This window comes from Scyliorhinus torazame, chromosome 13 (assembly GCF_047496885.1).
Source record: "Scyliorhinus torazame isolate Kashiwa2021f chromosome 13, sScyTor2.1, whole genome shotgun sequence".
NCBI classification, from domain to species: Eukaryota; Metazoa; Chordata; class Chondrichthyes; order Carcharhiniformes; family Scyliorhinidae; genus Scyliorhinus; species Scyliorhinus torazame.
Genome location: NC_092719.1, coordinates 55098846 through 55119349, shown reverse-complemented (window position 1 = coordinate 55119349; position 20504 = coordinate 55098846). Strand labels below are relative to the sequence as shown.

The following is a 20504-nucleotide window of genomic DNA, read 5'->3' as shown; positions in this document are numbered from 1 at the left end:
GATTTAGGAAGGTTTTAAGCCTCAGACAAGACACCTTCAACAGACCCCATAGTATTGTCTCAGATAATACTGGTTCAGATTGGAAGGAGGAGATTTCTATTATGAATCTCTGCCTCCTGATCAATTAAAACAGCAAGCTTGATTAAGACGTAATTTTACTCAGAAGGGGTTAGAAGGTTAGGGCGAACACTGGTGCTCACAATGCTGATAAACGTCAGCAATGAAAGATAACATGTTTTCCACATTCTTTTTCTACCAGCACTGCACACTCAGATGAGAAAGAGAGAGGCTCCTGATAATTTCCCCAAACCTCAAAAGTCCCCCGTTTCCCCCCTCCATGGTACCAGTGTATTCTCTGTCACTCTCCACTTTGCAATGTCAAGGATGTTATTTTATATAATTAAAGCACTTGTAGCCATCATAATTTGCTACAGAGATAACATTGGACAACACATGTTATCAATGCGTATGTGTAATTTTCTCAGTACAGCACTGAGGAAATGCTGTATTGTCAGAAATATCATGTATTGTTTAAAAAGTTAAACCAATGCCTGTTTGGGAAAATGTAAACTATAATCGTGCACTGTTTGAATAGCAATTCCATCAGCCACTTGACCAGGACGAAAAAAGACTTCACGGATCATGGATATAATTTCTGCTCACAGGACTTCCCTGAACAAAGTTGGCTGCAATGTTTTCCAACATAAAAACAATGGCTAAAATTCAAATGTAATATATTGGCTGTGAAACAAAGATATCCTATATTTAGATGCTAGTCAAAGCAAGCAAGTTCTCTTTCTCAGTATCAAGCCATGTACATTTGTCCCATTATCTGTATATTTATTGGCAATGATTTACAGGTTTTGGAGGTCACTTTGCAGGATTCAAGTATACTTTAATACTCTCTTCCATATGAATAGAGACGACAATGCAAACCTTCATCCTTCTAATGTTGCCACTCTCCAATTTTTGACTTAATTTATCTCATGTTCTTCACTGATTATTTTGTCTTTTGCATTTACTCATATTTCTATTGTGCTTCCTCCATTGTTTTGCCTACTTTATATTTTGAATTATCTTCAATATCCATTACTCCTAATATCTGTGCATGCTGAACAAACTGACATTCAACTTTCATGTCTTCAAATCTCTAAAATGGAACTAAACACTCCTACATACCGTTTCTCCCCCCCCCCCCCCCCCAACTGACTTTTTCTCCTCCCACAACTGTGCCATTTAGAATCCATTTCCGCCTCTACTCAAATGGAATTTCCACATCCTCTCCATTGCTAGCACTGTCTCAAAAAAGCTATAGTGGCCTCTTTTGTAGTCCATGTTTTTGTTCTTCAACATCTCAACTCTACACTAAGTCCCAAGTCTGCCCAAGACTTGAATACCGTTCCCACTTCTAACACACCTAGATGACAACCTTTTTGTTGCATCTATGAGGCAATCGAACCCTCAAGCCGATGAACAACGGCTTTGTTAACATTTGTGTTCAGTTACTCTTTTGTTCATTTTGTAAGCTGCAAATACATCATTCCACATGTCTTGCGTATCCATTATGTTAACAATAAGAATCAATACACCAGTCTTCTCCTAGCATCTCAATACCACAGAAGCATATTCACATACACCCAGTCTTCCCTCTCCAACTACACACTTGAACACCTTGGCATCACCTAATCACTATTTCTTAAGTCTACAAGTCTTCTTTCCTCTTCAAACTTAAGTCACAAACTATGAGCCTTTGTTCACTTGCACTGGTGTTCTGTTATAACCTGCCTACTTACCATTGGCTGGGGACTAATGACAATCCCACAATCCTGTGGGAGTATGAGCTTCCCCAATGAGGGGGGCGGAGAAACCATTAGTAAACTCCAAGTATAAAAAAAGCTGGCCAGTTTGGAAACAGCAGGAAGGAGTGTGCAGCAAGGGAAGTTGCTGCTGCTGTTATATATATATATGTTATTGTAAATAAATATTACTTTGTATCCTTAAAACTCGTGCTGGATTCTTCGTGGCCCTCACAAAATGTTCCCATTAAATAAAAACGCTATTTCATTTCTCAGCAAATCTTGAGCTTTTTAACCTTAAATGCAAGAACAAACTACTATTTAACAAAAAGACAGGCTATGGTGGACAAGTTCATGCATTATAAAACCAAAACATGCACACTGCGTGGTCTTTTAAAAAACAAATTACCTGGAACAAGTAAGACTTTTGCAGTTTTAATTGTTTTCATAATATATGGAGCACTAGTCGTTTAGTTGAGGACTTTACTAGCTATCAAGTTTCCTCTCTGAATAATACTTAATGCATCTTGATTCAAACTGGTGTTAGGAATTTATCATTTAGTACTTGATGGTCACCAGCTTTTGATCAAGGTCAGATGGAATTACAATAACGTCTGCTATTGCTTTGTATTTTCCAAACCATTATCAAAGTGCATATTAATGCTCGAACTTCACAAATAAACTAAATCATATTCCAAGAATTACAAAGTATTGCAGTGATAAAACTTACACTTGCTTCACACCACCTCAGTTTTCTTTACAATACTTTGGTCTTCTAGCTTGTATCTGATTTAGAGATCATTGTTGGTCTCTATTGTTTCCGAAATGTCTTCTACCAAAAAGCATAATTTGCATGTTTTTTTTATAAACTTCTGTAAGATGAAAATATCTCTGCTGTCATTTCAGGTCAATTGTTGTAGTTTTACTTACAGTTCAGTAAGTCTGAAGTCTTGGTAGTCATGTGTAGGTGAACAAAGTTTTTTTTACTGAATCTTAAAACTATTTACAATTATTTCCAGTAATGGGGTACAAGCCAGAAACTATCTTCATGTTTTCTGGTACACACTGCTCAATCTAACACTAAAATGATCCTGAGTGCAGATCATGTGTTCTCTTACATCAATGTGTGGGCAGTATTGTACTGCATCCCACATTAACCCTATACTACATCATCCTCCACCACCACCCCACCCCCCCCCCCCCCCACCCCAGTCTTTATCCAATATATTTTAAGTTATTATAGTCTACTTTATACTCAGTTGGCTGGTTTAGCTCAGTTGGCTAGACAGCTAGTTTGTGATGCAGAGTAGGGCCAAAAGCGTGGGTTCAATTCCCGTACCGGCTAAGGTTATTCATGAAGGCTCCCACCTTCTCAACCTTGCTCCTCGCTTGAATTGTGGTGATCCTCAGCTTAAATCACCACGAGTCAGCTCTCCCCCCTCAACAGGGGAAAGCAGCCCATTGTCATCTGGAACTATGGCGACTTTACTTTATGTCTTACATTTACATCATTACTACATTATCACTACCCCCATCTCCCCCTTCAAGTCCTTGAATTGAAAGGTTCAGACAGTCTGGTTGCCTCACAGCCCTTCCATTTCTTGTTTGCACTACTGACGGAGGACTGGTAGACTCTATCACTGCTGGCTCTTCTGGCATCTGAATATGTTCTCATTCTTTTCTTCCACTCTTTTGAGTTGAGTCGCACTTGGTCAGCTCCGCTGTTGTGCTGGTTGGTGGTTGCTACCCAAACCCATTTCTTGCAGAGTGGACAAACGCTATGCTAATCTCCTGGTGATTCCTTTTGCTTCTTCTGTTGTCAGGTGGGTCGTGGCAATGTCCTCTACATGTTTCTACATGAGGATAAGCATTCCTGTGACGAGAATGGTGTTTACAGAAATGCTCACCTTTGCCTTTCACTGTCAGCAATGGAAGGCTGCTGTCATGTTCCGGATAGCTGGCATGCTGGCTGGGTGTTGCAGTGTATGTTTGGTGGTTGCAGTGTTGACCTGATGTACCATCGTCAGAGCTGGAGCTCAAGACTAATCAGACGGCAGTTCGCTCACTTTTACATCCTCCAGTAGAGGCCTCTTGGGTGGGTGGCTGATCTGTCTATGGAAAGTGTTCCAGCACCTGCAACGAGAATGACAAACCTGCTCCACAAAGAGAGAAGACAGTTCAGAGCTGAAGTCCCAGACAAGATACTCTTTTTTTGTTGTTGTTGGAGTACTCAGGAACTTGTAGTTCTGTGTGAATAACAACACCATTGACACCATGTCATAGGATGTCGGTTATACTCCAATAGGTCTGAAGAAGTCTTTGTAGGTCAACTGTAGGTTTTTTGAACTACAAATATACAGTACAGGGTGCAAGCTGGTGCTCTCTCCATGCTTGCTGCTACACACAGCTCTGCGCAAAACTTGACTGAGTCTGCAAGTCATGTGCTCCCCTACATCACTGTGTGCCCGTTACTGTTCTCAGTCCCACATTCGCCCTCTACTCCTTATACTACAGCAATGTTGAAATTCTTGCATTGCAGCTGAAAGCAAAGGTCAGGTTTATCAAACCAGCAGATGAAGAAATGTTAATAGTTTCATCTTCAAAAAAAAAAAGATGTAAGCACTCAAACATGGACTTCAAATAAAGTAAGAAAGAGGGATCAGTGCAAAACAAAAGAAAAGTAGGTATTTGGTCATAATGGTCAAAGATATTTACACATAGCAGCAGCAACAGATTTTCAAACCAAGTGCACATACAAAGGAGTTTCTGTCCTGCTTGATAGTTCTTCAGTTAGTCCCCTCATCGCTGGAGAGTCACTTTATCTAATCAGGATGACGAATAACTGGTGCTGATGTCAAGGCTGTGCTGTCATTCTGGGACAAGGCACTTGCTATGAAGTTCTGAAGTATTGTTTGTCATGCCATCTCCATGGTCCTGGATAAGGTTACTGATTTACTACTACTTCTGGGTAAATATTATCCTCCCATGTAATTATTGCAAGGAGCAAGGATGATGTGCACACAAGTTGATTTTATTCCCCAGGTGATCAAGACAACGGTTTACTGAAAACTATTAGTATTAGCAACCCAGTATTTATAATCGAAACCTTCACATGAGTTCATGCGCCCAATCCAAAATAGTTCAGCACGTCAGTAATGGAATCATTTCTCCTTTTAGAAGCACTAAACATTTATAGATGTCAACCCATAGATCTATATATTTCTCCAATAGTTACCCTGCAGTTTGAGGACTGCTTTGTCGCTATATCTATGTAAAATCATAGCATAAACATCTTAATTTGTAGATATATAAAAGATACACACATATATAAATACACAAATATACGATGTATATATATATGTATATACACACGGATGTGTGTGTACATTTATATATCATTAGCTTCTCTGAATTTAGAGGTGTAACAATTATCCATGAAATTAAAGGTTATCAGTCAGCAGCAGCCAGGTGCTGTGGGAAATGACCCCTGTTGCACTGGGATGATGTAGCCTACATGTTATGTGTCTAATGTTCATCCATAAACCACCCACCCACCATCCCGGCTGAACTATCCCAGCTATTCCAAACATCCAGCAGTAATGTCGCTGAACCAACGCCATGTTATGCAAATAAGAGGACTTTCTCTACCTAAAGAAAGGAATCTGTCGCTTTGGATTTCAAAAATAAAAGTTATCGCATGGCTTGAGATGAGGGGGTTTCAACGAGACCGGCGCTGTCCAGCTGAAAGGTTGAGTTAAACTTCAGCCGTGACACACACTCACACATACTCCATTCGGTCCCCGTTCATGTGGCTCCATCGCCCTCTCCATCCATCAAGAGCCATTTACCACATCGGAAAAAGGATGAACAAGGTTGTTGGGGGGGGGGGGGGGGGGGGGTGACCGGGATTCAGAATAAACAGTTGAGGGGAGATCTCCGGTGAACCTGCACAGCCCGGGAAGGGGTGTGAACGCTGCTTTCCATCTGGGGAATCCCATCCCATCCCTCCCGATTGTCGAACACAAATGAAGGGCTGGGCACGGCGGCGAGGAGGAGGAATTACCTCCTCGTGTCGGCTTTGTCCTCTTCCCTCTCATCCCAAACACAAAAGTCGCCTTTCAAAATACCCCCCACCCCCACACACAACAGAGACTGATAGCAGGAGCGAATGTGAACACGACGGGGTCGGTCGTTCATTGCTGTGTTATTTTCTTTTTGATACATGTATCAAAATGGGAAACATTGTATTTTTCGATGATGTTGGGAGTGTGTAACCGCCAGCCTTCCGCAGCTTTAACATTTCCCTCATGATGTTCCCATTCCAGAGCCTGGTCCTAGTGCCCATCCGCCCCACACACACACACTCCCTCTCTAGTATTTCAAATTCCTTCCTCCTCGAGTGTGTTTACCTATTTGGGATACGATTGTAGATCAATATTCAGTTCCAGGAACATCAGGCGTCCGAATAGTTATTTTTGTGGGGGTGGGGAAGAGATCGTATTTAACCAAATAGTCTGTAAAGTAACTATCACTTAAACGTACTGACAAAATAAACTCTGCACATGATTCTGCCAACTTTTCTGCAAACACGTTATGTCGCGGTTCACATCACGGCACGTTAACCTTTAATCACTTGTGTACCTGTACAAACTCTTAGCCCGGCCAATAGGGCCACACCGTCCCAAGAGTCACGTCAAATGTCCCAAGCTTGCTGAGGAATTGTTTTTTTTTTGTGGGGAGGGTGGAGCAGATTGGGATTAAAGGAAATTGCCTTTCAAACAACCAACCCATAATAATCCACACAGTTACAACCCCAACACCAATAAGGCACACACTCCAGCATTTGAAAGACTAGTGGTGCCTCGCCACTGCACATTCCTCTGAAATGTGCATATTCCTTCAAATCAACCCCGAGTAGGAAATTCACAGAAGGTTCACACACAATCCTCTCACTTCCCCAATTCTGAAGTCTGGGGCAAGTGTTCCCGCTGGTTCTGGTTTGTCACGCCAGCCTGCACTAAAATACACATTTTCCACGCTGTTCAATGAAACGGAAGAGAAGAAAGAGGCTGGGAATCTCCCTCACTCACTCACCTCAGCAGGCTGGAGAGTGGGATGGAGCTCGGACCACTGCCCAATAATCCCCTTTTGCCAGTTAGCAGCTTTTCCACCACGGCTACATTCCCAATCCGAGCGGCTTCCAGAAGTTCCTGCTCTTTCCCCATAATACAGAAAGGGGGGGGGAGGAGGGAGAGGGGCTGTAGAGAAATATAGTACAAATTTCCAGTCGGCAAACGCGTGCTCAGAGGCGTAAAGAGCCGAGTCTCATCTTCAGAGCGGGGCTGTGTGAAATCCAGAAGCGAAACTCCAGGAGGGCGAGAGCAGCCGCCAAGGCAGATTCTAGGCAGCACACATAGGGGGAGAGAGGTGTGAGCGCTGGGCTAACGGAGCCCCGGCTTATAGAGGGACAGCTCCCTCCCGCTATCCGCGCTCGACTCTCTCTCTGCTTGTGAAAGCCGGATTGCTGCTCTCCCCCCGCTATCTGTCACACATTGGGGGGGGGCAGAGCCAGCGAGCGAGCAGTCCCACCCCCTCCTCACAGAGAGCCAGCCCCGCCGCCCTGTCAATCACATCAGGGCGTGAACTGCGGTTTCGCCAACCCCGAGCCTAATGTGCAGCAGCAGTGACTGACTGACAACTGAGCAATGCCTGAGACCCTCTCTCCCTCACACATACAAAAGGCCAAGTTGTGTGGGTCACTAGGCTAATGGTCTCAGCCAGGTACCCGACAGTTGTGCCTTGCTTCACGCTACCGTGGCTGCAAGACAATTTAACCACCACTTAATATGCATTGTGCGTGTGTACCAGCAGTTTAAAAATAATTGCACGACGTTAAGTTGGGGTGATTATTTTTAATGTACAGTGAATCCGGCGTAAGTAGGAGGGTTGTACAGAAGAGACAAACGCGCCGGCACACCAACGATCACGAAACACTCCCTGTGTCGGGGGGGGGGGGGGGGTGCAGCAGAGTTCTGCTCTTCCCAACTCCTTCCAATTCCTTTGTGTTCAAATAGTTTGATGCCTTCAAGTTATTGTTTGCTCTTAGAAAAGAACAGCGGACACTCTCTCCACCTTGTACCTTTATTGCCAAGTGATATTTGTGTTAGCTATTGTACATATTCTGGTGACAACAATGTTGGAGTCATTTATGGGTGATATTTCTGTGTTGTCTATACAGGTTGTCTTCACTTTATTGCATGTGTTTATGGCTGTATTGAACTATCGGTATCTGGATAAATGAACGTGTGAACCATTAGATTTGTTTTAAACTGATCATCAGCGTTCCGCCCTCTGTCAACGTTTTGCAATAAAATAAAGCAAGCTTTGTTTCTTGGTTGACATCCTTCAACCCCAATCGGATCAGTTGGAGGGCAGCACTCTAACACAGCCAATCAGATCAGTTGAGGGGCAGCACCAATACGAACACAGCCAGTCAGATCAGCCATTTATTTTAATTGCATTATTGGCGCCATTAAAAGGTGGGGTGAAATACCTCACATGAACACTAAACGTTCCCAGCAGTAAGTCGCAGCCACATGTGTGTTCTTTAAACTAAAAAAATGTTGGGATCCCACAGCAGGTAGATCAGCATCTAAAAGAGCACAACGCGGAATAATGTTTTGAATGTGATCTTTCATTGGACCTCATTCCTGTAGTTCTGTTTTGACGATGTAAATTCACTTCCTATACTCTCAAAATTATAACCGGCTTTGGGTTTTTTTTTCCGGTAGATCCTCAATTCAGACAAATCTCCCACCCGCCCGCCTCTGCTCAGCTCAGCAGTCTATTATAAAAGGGGGATAGACACGCGTGAGCCAGTTTTGTGCTGTGAATGCAGGAAACGCAGCCATTCAACCATTGTAGATGTGAGTGATGATAGCGACGGAGCACTGGACTGAACTCAGCTAGCTAGTTTTGTTTTACGGGTATTATAACAGGGACTCCGCCTGCAGGAAAATGCAGCAAATAAAAACATCTCCAAAGCCAATTTTTTTTTTCCTGAGAGAAATATGTTAAATATCCACTGGAAAAATCTATCCGTCCTTCCGCACTCTCATACCTTTCATTAGTGTTTAAAGTGGTGTACGTCTTGTTTTGTATACTTAACATTTTTCTCTTATTTAAAGGATGCTGCAATGACGGAATAAATAATTTCCCTTGTCAGTCTCGCCCTAATTACCTGATCTGTTATAGATCCTAATTTTAATCCTACCTGCTTGTTTTTGAGACTTCTGTCTCACATTGTGAGTAACTTCCCCTGAGGCGTATTTTGAGTCTTAATCTGATCACGAGTGGTACAAGGGCATATTGGGACAATCACCATCTCATCACCTCCTGACCATTACTGAAATTGAGAACTAATCACGTGGAAAATTACAAATCCAATCCCCTACATTGATATTCTAAACTACTGTACCTGTGCATCACCTCAGCAGGGGGCTTCTGCTTTGTCTCCCTGTCGCTACATTATGGTTTTAGAAGCCCTGAACCAACATTAGTATGTCTAATATCACAAGATATCATATGGAATTGATTTTTTAAATCTCATCAGCTGGTTTCACGTTAAACTTTAAGGGACATTTCATTGAAATACAGATGCTTCATGGCTGCCAATTTGCATCTGTGCAGCCGCATTCCATTTCATGGGGAAGTAGGGTCTATGGAGGCCCCATCCTATCTCATCAAAATGGTAAAGTGAACCATTCAGGAGTTGATTGCTGGAACATCAAAAAATAATCAGCTTGGCTATCACAATGGCCAACAGGAACTATTTAGGGAGGCTTTGATTGTCCTTGTAGCATTTCCTCTGCCCTCCTAGTGATTGCTTGCCATTGTGGAGCTTGGAGTAAAGCACTTGTTTTGGGAGTCATGTGGGCAATGTGGCCTGCCCATCGCAGCTGGTCATAGAATCCCTACAGTGCAGAAGGAGGCCATTCGGCTCATCAAGTCTACACCACCCTCTCGACGAGCACCCTACCGAGGTCCACTTGCCCACCCAATATCCCCATCAGCTTTTATGGACACTACGGCCAATTTAGCATAACCAATCCACCTAACTTGCACATCTTTGGACAGTGGGAGGAAACCGGAGCACCCGAAGGAAGTCCATGCAGACACGGGGAGAATGTGCAAATTCCCCACATCACCCAAGACTGGAATCGAACCCGGGTCCCTGGTGCTGTGATGCAGCAGTGTTAACCACTGTACCGTCCTGGTCGAGCATAACCGATGCCTCAATACTGGGGATAGGGGCCTGGGAGAGGACTTTCACATTGGTACCCCTATCCTGCCAGTGGATTTTGCGGAACCAACGTTGGTGATAGCTCCAGAAATTTGAGGTGTTTGCTGTACGTTGTCCCTGTTTCTGATGCATTCAGGAGGGCGGGGAACACGACTGCTCTGTAGACCATGAGCTTGATAGCTGGATTTGAGGTCTTGGTCTTCGAACATTCTGTTCCTCAGGCATCCGAAGACTGCACTGGTTTAAGTGCACTAAAATTAACTCCTATTGTGTGTAAATCATCCTTGCAAATTGCACACAGTCAAATACATACTGAATTGACCATGCAGTATCCTTTTTAATTCAAAACCTCTGCCGTAACTAAGCAAGGAATGGGAAAAGAAGAAACCATATTATATCTATCCCTCCTCACCTGGTCATAGCAGAAAGTTGAGATTATTTTTCTCTCAAACAAATGTTGCTTTAATAATCATTTTAAGGTCATTCGAGGTTTACAGTGCAGAAAAGGCCCTGCGGCCCATCACATCTACACTGGTCAAAAACAACCACAAGTATTCTAACCCTATTTTCCAGCTCTTAGCCCATAGCTTTGTATGCCTCGGCATCGCAAATGCACATCGAAATACTTTGTAAATGTTATATGAGGGTCTGTGCCACCACCACCACCCTTTCAGACAGTGAGCTCCAGAATCCCACCACTCTCTGGGTGAAAAAGCTTTTCCTCACATCCCCCGTAAACCCCCTGCCTCTTACCTTAAATCTATGCCCCCTGGTCAATTGGTCCCTCACTGCAGGGAAAAGTTTCTCCCTGTCTACTCTTATCTATACCCCTCATAATTTTTTACATCTCAATCATGTCCCCTCCCCTGCTCCAAGGGAAAGAACCCCAATCTACCCAATCTCTCTTCATAGCTAAACCTCAAATGCTACTAAGATTTTCAGTGACGAGTAATGGGCACAGTGACAACCTTGGCTTGATGTCCTTCCTGATTGTAAGGCAGGAACACAATGCCAGTCAAAGTAAGAGGAATCAATTATATGGCCTTTTATGAAAGTTAGGACTAAAACCTGTTAATTTTATGGGATAGGTATTTGCGCCAGCATTATCCCTTATCTAAGTCTGAATCCAAAATACACTGACGCTGAGTTGTCTCATAGCTATATAAGCATCTGGGAGTTGGGCAGCGGCAGTCCACAATCCACAGCAGGATAGTTTTTACATTGGTATGGTCTATGCTGTAATTGATTCAGATAACCAACTTCATCTTGCTTCTGAAAAGAAAGCCACCTTAACGACAGTAAAAATGAATAGCATTGTTGTGGCACGATCCTGCTCACAAGTGTAATTGGATGAAAATGGACAGAAGTGGGCAGCATGGTGGCATAGTGGGTTAGCCCTGCTGCCTCACGGCGCCGAGGTCTCAGGTTCGATTCCGGCTCTGGGTCACTGTCCGTGTGGAGTTTGCACATTCTCCCCGTGTTTGCGTGAGTTTCGCCCCCACAACCCAAAGATGTGCAGGCTAGGTGGATTGGGTACACTAAATTGCCCCTTAATTGGAAAAAAATGAATTGGGTACTCTAAATTTATAAGAGAAAAAACAAATGGACAGAATACTGTCACTTCTGGTAGGTTTTATATAAAGGATATGCCTAGCATGCTGAGATACCGCTAATGATATAATTTTCAAACTTAAATTCAGCTCATGAAGGACTGGTTACAAAAACAGTACCCTAATTCTAGAATTCTTTCCTGGGAAAAATGGGATCAGTTCATCACAATCAGAAGTTTGGAAAGTGGCATAATGTTATTGCAGGTCAACCAGTGTACTGGGAGCAGGAATACTGACCACTGCAAAGCCATTAACTAAGAAAACAGATTGGTTTGTTGAGCAGTGTGTGAGAGAGCACCATCTGCCATTACTAACCTGTCCAGAGCAAATATACATTCCTTTTTGTTATTTTCCCATTTTGTTTAGTCTAACGAGGCAGTTACTTTACCACCTACTTCCAACTTTCTGCCAGTGTCACTCTCTTGAGATGGGATGAACTGGTCGTCATATACTTTTCCCTCCTCTTCTCTTTCTGGTACTCTCGACTTAGCATCAGAATTTTTTTTTAAAATTTGGCTCTAGAACATTAGACTCAGTGTCCCTGGTGTAATGAAACCCAAAATAAATATGTTCTTGGTAAATGTACTTATTCTTTTACCTGCTGAGGAACTTGTCCCTTTATTGTAAGCAGATCACCAGAGCCAAACATTCTCAATCTTAAAAGTTTGCATCCTTGTTTGTTCATGACTTAATTAATATCACTCTGTTGAAATGTTCATTAGAAATACTAATTTGAGAGTGAAAGCGGATCTGACAAGGTGAGATGGTCTCCCTCTGTCACTGGCGGGTCAGGTACAGGCGGTTAAAATGAACGTGTTGCCACGATTTCTGTTTATTTTTCAATGCCTGCCGATTTTCCTGCCAAAGGCTATTTTCAGAGAGATTGAGGGAAGGATTACGTCGTTCATATGGGGAGGGAAGGTAGCCAGAGTTAGAAAGGTGCTACTACAGAGGGGAAGGCAGGCAGGGGGTTTGGGTCTTCGGAACCTGATGTATTACTACTGGGCGGCGAATGTGGAGATGGTGCGGAGCTGGGTAAGAGGGGTTGATTCCCAGTGGGTCAGAATGGAGGAAAGTTTGTGCAGGGGGTCGGGATTGAAAGCACTAGCAACTCCCGATAGCCCCGGGGAAGTACTCAGGGAGTCCGGTAATAATAGCTTCATTGAAAATTTGGAGGCAGTTCCGCCAACACTTCGCGTTGGGGGCAGGGTCAGGGGAAATGCCGATTCGGGGGAACCACAGATTTGAGCCAGGGAGGTGGGATGGAAATTTTCGGAAATGGGAGAAGAAGGGGATTAAGACACCAAAAGATTTGTTTCTTAGGGGCCGTTTGCAGGATTGAAGGAGCTGGAAGCGAAGTATGGGCTGGAGCAGGGGGAAATGTTTAGATATATGCAGGTTCGAGATTTTGCTAGAAAGGAGATACAGAACTTCCCGGAGGAGCCGGCCTCCACATTGCTGGGGGAGGTGCTGACAACAGGGGGACTAGAGAAAGGGGTTGTGTCAGCGGTCTACGGAGCTATTTTGGAGGAGGAGAAGGCACCGCTGGAAGGGATCAAAGCAAAGTGGGAGGAAGAGTTGGGAGAGGATATGGAGGAGGGGTTCTGGTGTGAGGTGCTCCGGAGAGTGAATGCCTCCACCTCGTGCGCGAGGTTGGGCTGATACAGCTGAAGGTGGTATACAGAGCACACCTCACGAGGGCGAAGATGAGCCGATTCTTTGAAGGAGTAGAAGATGTGTGTGAACGTTGCATATGAACCATGTTCATATGTTTTGGTCCTGTCCCAAGCTAGAGGATTACTGGAAGGAGGTTTTTAGGATAATTTCTAAAGTGGTGCATGTGAAACTGGACCAGGGCCCCCGGGAGGCCATATCCGGGGTGTCGGACCAGCCAGGGTTGGAAACGGGTGCGGAGGCAGATGTTGTAGCCTTCGCCCGAAGGCGGATCCTGATAGGTTGTCGGGCAGCCTCTCCACCCTGTGCCCTGGTGTGGCGTGGTGATTGTTGGAATTCTTGACTCTTGAGAAGGTTAAGTTTGAACTGAGGGGAAGGACAGAGGGGTTCTACAATTCATGGGCATTATTCATTATGCACTTTCAAGAACTGGATAACATCGAACATTAGTTGGGGCATGTGGGTGGGAGGGTTGGGGGGGGACTGGGGTCTGTGCGTGTTAATGGCGACTATGGGTGATCCCTGATTCCTTTTTGTCATTTGTTTATGTGAACATGTGGGTGAATGTTTGGGGTTTGGTGGGAGGATGGGATCGTTGTTATTGATATGGGGATTGACATATTTGTTACTGATTATTGTTTATTGTTGGTGGGTGTAAATTGGGGAGAAAATGCAAAAGAGGAGAAGAATAAATAAATATATTTTTTTAAAAAATACTAATTTGAGCTTTGGAAAAGATTTTTAGCATTGATTTCAAAGATTTTATGGGTAGAGGTAATGAGTGTCGTAGACTACAGGATTACAGGTGGAGAGAGAGGCCAACATTTTGGCCTTTGCCTCCCTGATAGTCCGGAGACAAATTTTGTTGGTTGGCAGGACTCCGCGCCATAGCGGGCAGGGATATGGGTGAGTGATTTGGCAGAGTTCCTGCATTTGGAAAATATCAATTTTGCCATTCGAGGGGCGGAGGAGGGGCTTACCTTGAGGTGGATGCTGTTTATCAACTTCTTTAAGGAGTATTGAGTCATCTTGGGTTTGTTTTTTTTGTTGGGGGGGGGTGTACAGGGAGTTGAAAAAGGGTGGCGGGTGCCGGGGGTGGCAGTGGGCTGAGTGGAGGGTGCGGGTTGGCGCTGTTGGAGGTGGGGTTTGTTACCTGTTGCCTTTTGGCTTTTGTATTTTTTTTGTGATTATGTATACATTTAAAATGCCTTCAATAAAATTTTGGTTTTTTTTAAAGCACTAATTGCACTTGACAGTTCAAATGGTGATAAAGTGTTACTCTGAGGGTAATGGATTGATTTCAGTAAACTCAGATTCTGCTCAAGACCTGGAGTCATGTTTCTGCATGCTGATGAACAAATGAATATACTTTAAATCCCAATAACATTGCTGCTGCTGCTGCTGGATACAGCAGGGGTATGTGGCAAACACTTGCAGGTGGCTTTGTGACCTCCAGCCTTGCTTTGGTTCAATTTTGTTTAAAATAGTTAGGCATCATTGAGATACCTAAGTTTGTTGCTGAAAAAATAGTATTTCATTGACTTTAATTTCATGACTATATTTATGTTTTTGGTACGTACAGATTTAAATGTGTCTGTTTAATAAATGCATTGATAATATTATTTTCTATTGTAATCACACATAGATGAAGTGCTTTGGGTTTTTTTACATTACTGATCCTGTATAATTGCAAGTTGGTTTTGAATGTTACAGTTGATTTTGAATATTAGTGGACAATAAGGTGAACTCTGATGTACAACAGAGAGAAAACTACAGACCATTTTCATTGCAAGAATGTGCTAATTATGATTATTGAAATTAATACATGGATTTTTAACAAAATTCAAAAATGATTTTGATGCATTTAAAATTGAAATAATCATGCTACACAAGCCTGTTTCCAAGGGTAAACAATCTTTAATGTTTTCAACTATCATTTTGAGTTGGTTCTCAATATTTTACTCGGAGTCCCTCCCTGACCCCAATAGGTGGAATTGGAAAATCAAAGCTACAAACAATTGTTTTAACTCCTGGTACTATCTGCTGGAGAACCAATGCACTGCACCACATTCCCAGTAAAGACATGGATGTAGTCTGTTTTGATCAGGTCCTAGTTGGATTCTGCTCCACTCCAAAAGTCATGTTCAAGCCTCATCCACGATTTGAGGTGTAAGTGACAGCATTTGACATCAAGGCAACATTTGACCTATTCTGGCATCTTGGAAGCCGATGAAAAACTGTGGTCAAAGAAAACCCGGTTACAACCGTATCTACTACAAAGGAAGTCTGTTTTGGTTATTGGAGACCAATCATCTCAGCCCCAGGACATCACAGCAGGAATTCCTCAGGGTGATGTCCTAGGTCCAGCCATCGTCAGCTGCTTCATCATTGACCTTCCCTCCAGCATCAAGTCAGAAATGGGAATGTCTTGGGTTCATAAGTGGCAAATAACATTCATGCTACACAAGTCCCAGGCAATGACCATCTCCAAGAGAATCTAACCATCTCTCCTTCATATTCAATGGTATTACCATCACTGAACCCAGCACCATCAACATCCTAGAATTGCAATTGACCAGAACCCTAACTGGGCAAGCCTTTAGATACTTAATCCAAGAGAGGTCAGAAGTTGGGAATTCCGTTGTGAGTAACTTGCCTGATTCCTCAAAGTCAGTCCTTGATCTACGAGGTTTACACTCGCCTGGATGACTGCAGTGCCAATGACACTCCGGAAGCTCAATACCATGCACCACATAGCAACCTTCTTGAACGGTATCCTTTTCACTCCCTCTACCACTGGTCACGGGGCAACAGTACATGATGTACTGCAGGGACTCGTGTCCCTGTACAAGGGAGAAAAAAAACATTTTGTACATCACTTGCAGTGGGGGCCTTACACAGTAACCAAATCCAAGAAATAAATTTGTGGCCAAAACCAAACCACACAAGAATCTCAAATAGATAGAACATAGAACATAGAAAAATACAGCACAGAACAGGCCCTTCGGCCCACGATGTTGTGCCGAACCTTTGTCCTAGATTAATCATAGATTAACATTGAATCTACAGTGCAGAAGGAGGCCACTCGGCCCCCCGAGTCCGCACCGGCCCCCGGAAAGAGCACCCCACCCAAACTCAACACTTCCACCCAACACCAAGGGCAATTTGGACATTAAGGGCAATTTATCATTGGCCAATTCACCTAACCCGCACATCTTTGGACTGTGGGAGGAAACCGGAGCACCCGGAGGAAACCCACGCAGACACGGGGAGGACGTGCAGACTCCGCACAGACAGTGACCCAAGCCGGAATCGAACCTGGGACCCTGGAGCTGTGAAGCAATTGTGCTATCCACAATGCTACCGTGCTGCCCTTGAGAACAAATAAATCTACACTATCATTTTACTGTAATCCATATACCTATCCAATAGCTGCTTGAAGGTCCCTAATGTTTCCGACTCAACTACTTCCACAGGCAGTGCATTCCATGCCCCCACTACTCTCTGGGTAAAGAACCTACCTCTGATATCCCTCCTATATCTTCCACCTTTCACCTTAAATTTATGTCCCCTTGTAATGGTTTGTTCCACCCGGGGAAAAAGTCTCTGACTGTCTACTCTATCTATTCCCCTGATCATCTTATAAACCTCTATCAAGTCGCCCCTCATCCTTCTCCGTTCTAATGAGAAAAGGCCTAGCACCCTCAACCTTTCCTCGTAAGACCTACTCTCCATTCCAGGCAACATCCTGGTAAATCTTCTTTGCACCTTTTCCAAAGCTTCCGCATCCTTCCTAAAATGAGGCGACCAGAACTGTACACAGTACTCCAAATGTGGCCTTACCAAAGTTTTGTACAGCTGCATCATCACCTCACGGCTCTTAAATTCAATCCCTCTGTTAATGAACGCGAGCACACCATAGGCCTTCTTCACAGCTCTATCCACTTGAGTGGCAACTTTCAAAGATGTATGAACATTGACCCCAAGATCTCTCTGCTCCTCCACATTGCCAAGAACTCTACCGTTAACCCTGTATTCCGCATTCATATTTGTCCTTCCAAAATGGACAACCTCACACTTTTCAGGGTTAAACTCCATCTGCCACTTCTCAGCCCAGCTCTGCATCCTATCTATGTCTCTTTGCAGCCGACAACAGCCCTCCTTACTATCCACAACTCCACCAATCTTCGTATCATCTGCAAATTTACTGACCCACCCTTCAACTCCCTCATCCAAGTCATTAATGAAAATCACAAACAGCAGAGGACCCAGAACTGATCCCTGCGGTACGCCACTGGTAACTGGGATCCAGGCTGAATATTTGCCATCCACCACCACTCTCTGACTTCTATCGGTTAGCCAGTTCGTTATCCAACTGGCCAAATTTCCCACTTTACTCTAACAAACTTTTCCCATACTCCCACTTTACTCTAACAAATGCCTTTTCGTCATCCAGAAACAACTTCCAGTTCGGGCACAGAGAGGGGAATAGAACAACACTTAACCAGGTGACGTATATTAGCCAACATTGCTGACCCATTCATAAAGTCTGTATGGCTCTCTTAAGATTACATTTGGGAGGCAGGGCTCCAGCTGAAGTGCCAATGCCTTGACAAGTAACTTAACGTCCGTGTTCAACAGTGAAGTAGGTCGATACGGGCCTTTGTCCTTTTTAAGAATCAGGGGTCGAGGGCAATGAACACAGGGATAGGGAGTCATTGAACATGTCCAAAATTAAAGGCCCAACTTGCTCTGAGTGAGCCACCTGGACCAAGGGTTTTGCAAGATTGCATCAATCCAATGCACGTTAAAATTTCATTAGGGTTTAACAAGGATTCCAACTCTCTGCTCCTTTCCACCTCAATGGTCGTCCAAAAGTCCGACATGATCACTCCATCTGCTGGAGGCTCAATCTATAAAGATCCTGGTGGAATGATTCAAAAGCCAGAATAACTTGAGGAGGGGAGGAAACGCGATTGCCGCTCGAATTGCACACCTGTGCGATTTCCAGGAGACCGGCTGCTGTTTCAGCTGCTGAGTGAAAAGACAACTGGCCTTCTCCCCGTATTCGTAAAACATGCTTAAGCGTCACAACTGGCTTACCGACCTGCCAGCCGACAAAAGTTGAAACAGTACAGCTTGTGCAGCTTTTTCCCACGTGCCAGCAACTCCGGGGTAGGGTCCAGTGAGTACTATTGTTCACCTCAGAATGGAGTCCACCGGTTTCTGCTCCTTTCCACCTCACCTCTACCACTGGTCACGGGGCAACAGTGTCTTCACTGTCTTCACCAAAAGCACCTTGTAGGAAATAATTTACCCAAAGACCACCTTAAGGGGCCTCCTACAGCGTGGAAAGAGAGATTGATTGGGTTTTTATTAAATTTTACATAGTCCTCTATGGAGGTGAACATGTGCTTACAAAATTTCTTATCTGCTAATAGTACTTTATCTAACCTCCATGGCAGACATTGTGTGGAGCCAGATTCTAATGCCAAATCAACAAAGTGTAGGCATGGTCCGAAATAACAATCGCTGAGTACACGGCCGTCACCGCTGAAAGGTCACTGAGTACACGGCCGTCACCGCTGAAAGGTCACTGAGTACACGGCCGTCACCGCTGAAAGGTCGCTGAGTACACGGCCGTCACCACTGAAAGGTCACTGAGTACACGGCCGTCACCACTGAAAGGTCGCTGAGTACACGGCCGTCACCGCTGAAAGGTCGCTGAGTACACGGCCATCACCACTGAAAGGTCACTGAGTACACGGCCGTCACCACTGAAAGGTCGCTGAGTACACGGCCGTCACCACTGAAAGGTCACTGAGTACACGGCCGTCACCACTGAAAGGTCGATGAGTACACGGCCGTCACCACTGAAAGGTCGCTGAGTACACGGCCGTCACCACTGAAAGGTCGCTGAGTACACGGCCGCCACCACTGAAAGGTCACTGAGTTCACGGCCGTCACCACTGAAAGGTCACTGAGTACACGGCCGACACCACTGAAAGGTCACTGAGTACACGGCCGTCACCACTGAAAGGTCGCTGAGTACACGGCCGTCATCACTGAAAGGTCGCTGAGTACACGGCCATCACCACTGAAAGGTCGCTGAGTACACGGCCGTCACCACTGAAAGATCACTGAGTACACGGCCGTCACCATTGAAAGGTCTCTGAGTACACGGCCATCACCACTGAAAGGTCGCTGAGTACACGGCCATCACCACTGAAAGGTCGCTGAGTACACGGCCGCCACCACTGAAAGGTCACTGAGTACACGGCCATCACCATTGAAAGGTCGCTGAGTACACGGCCGTCACCACTGAAAGATCACTGAGTACACGGCCGTCACCACTGAAAGGTCGCTGAGTACACGGCCGTCACCACTGAAAGGTCGCTGAGTACACGGCCGTCACCACTGAAAGGTCACTGAGTACACGGCCGTCACCACTGAAAGGTCGCTGAGTACACGGCCGTCACCACTGAAAGGTCGCTGAGTACACGGCCGTCACCACTGAAAGGTCACTGAGTACACGGCCGCCACCACTGAAAGGTCGCTGAGTACACGGCCGTCACCACTGAAAGATCACTGAGTACACGGCCGTCACCACTGAAAGGTCACTGAGTACACGGCCATCACCATTGAAAGGTCGCTGAGTACACGGCCACCACCACTGAAAGGTCACTGAGTACACGGCCGTCACCACTGAAAGGTCGCTGAGTACACGGCCGCCACCACTGAAAGGTCACTGAGTACACGGCCGTCACCACTGAAAGGTCGCTGAGTACACGGCCATCACCATTGAAAGGTCGCTGAGTACACGGCCATCACCATTGAAAGGTCGCTGAGTACACGGCCACCACCACTGAAAGGTCGCTGAGTACACGGCCGTCACCATTGAAAGATCACTGAGTACACGGCCGTCACCACTGAAAGGTCACTGAGTACACGGCCATCACCACTGAAAGGTCGCTGAGTACACGGCCGTCACCACTGAAAGGTCGCTGAGTACACGGCCGTCACCACTGAAAGGTCACTGAGTACACGGCCGTCACCACTGAAAGGTCTCTGAGTACACGGCCGTCACCACTGAAAGGTCACTGAGTACACGGCCATCACCAC

The 20504-nt window shown here is 44.9% G+C and overlaps 1 protein-coding gene across 12 annotated transcripts in view; it reads right to left on the bottom strand.

Annotated features, from left to right (window-relative positions):
- anks1b (ankyrin repeat and sterile alpha motif domain containing 1B) overlaps nucleotides 1-7372 on the bottom strand; it is a 1303035-nt gene extending 1295663 nt beyond the window's left edge. For 6 of the 12 annotated variants that reach the window (XR_011934063.1, XM_072471544.1, XM_072471547.1 and 3 more), the window contains exon 1: nucleotides 6891-7372. Coding sequence is in view for 11 of the 12 variants with exons in the window: in XM_072471544.1 (XP_072327645.1) it covers nucleotides 6891-7021 (131 nt within the window). In the remaining variant the exon portion in view is untranslated. The remainder of the gene's footprint in view (nucleotides 1-6890) is intronic. The other 6 variants (XM_072471552.1, XM_072471545.1, XM_072471551.1 and 3 more) reach the window with 2 other exon arrangements.
- Nucleotides 7373-20504: the final 13132 nt, after the last annotated feature.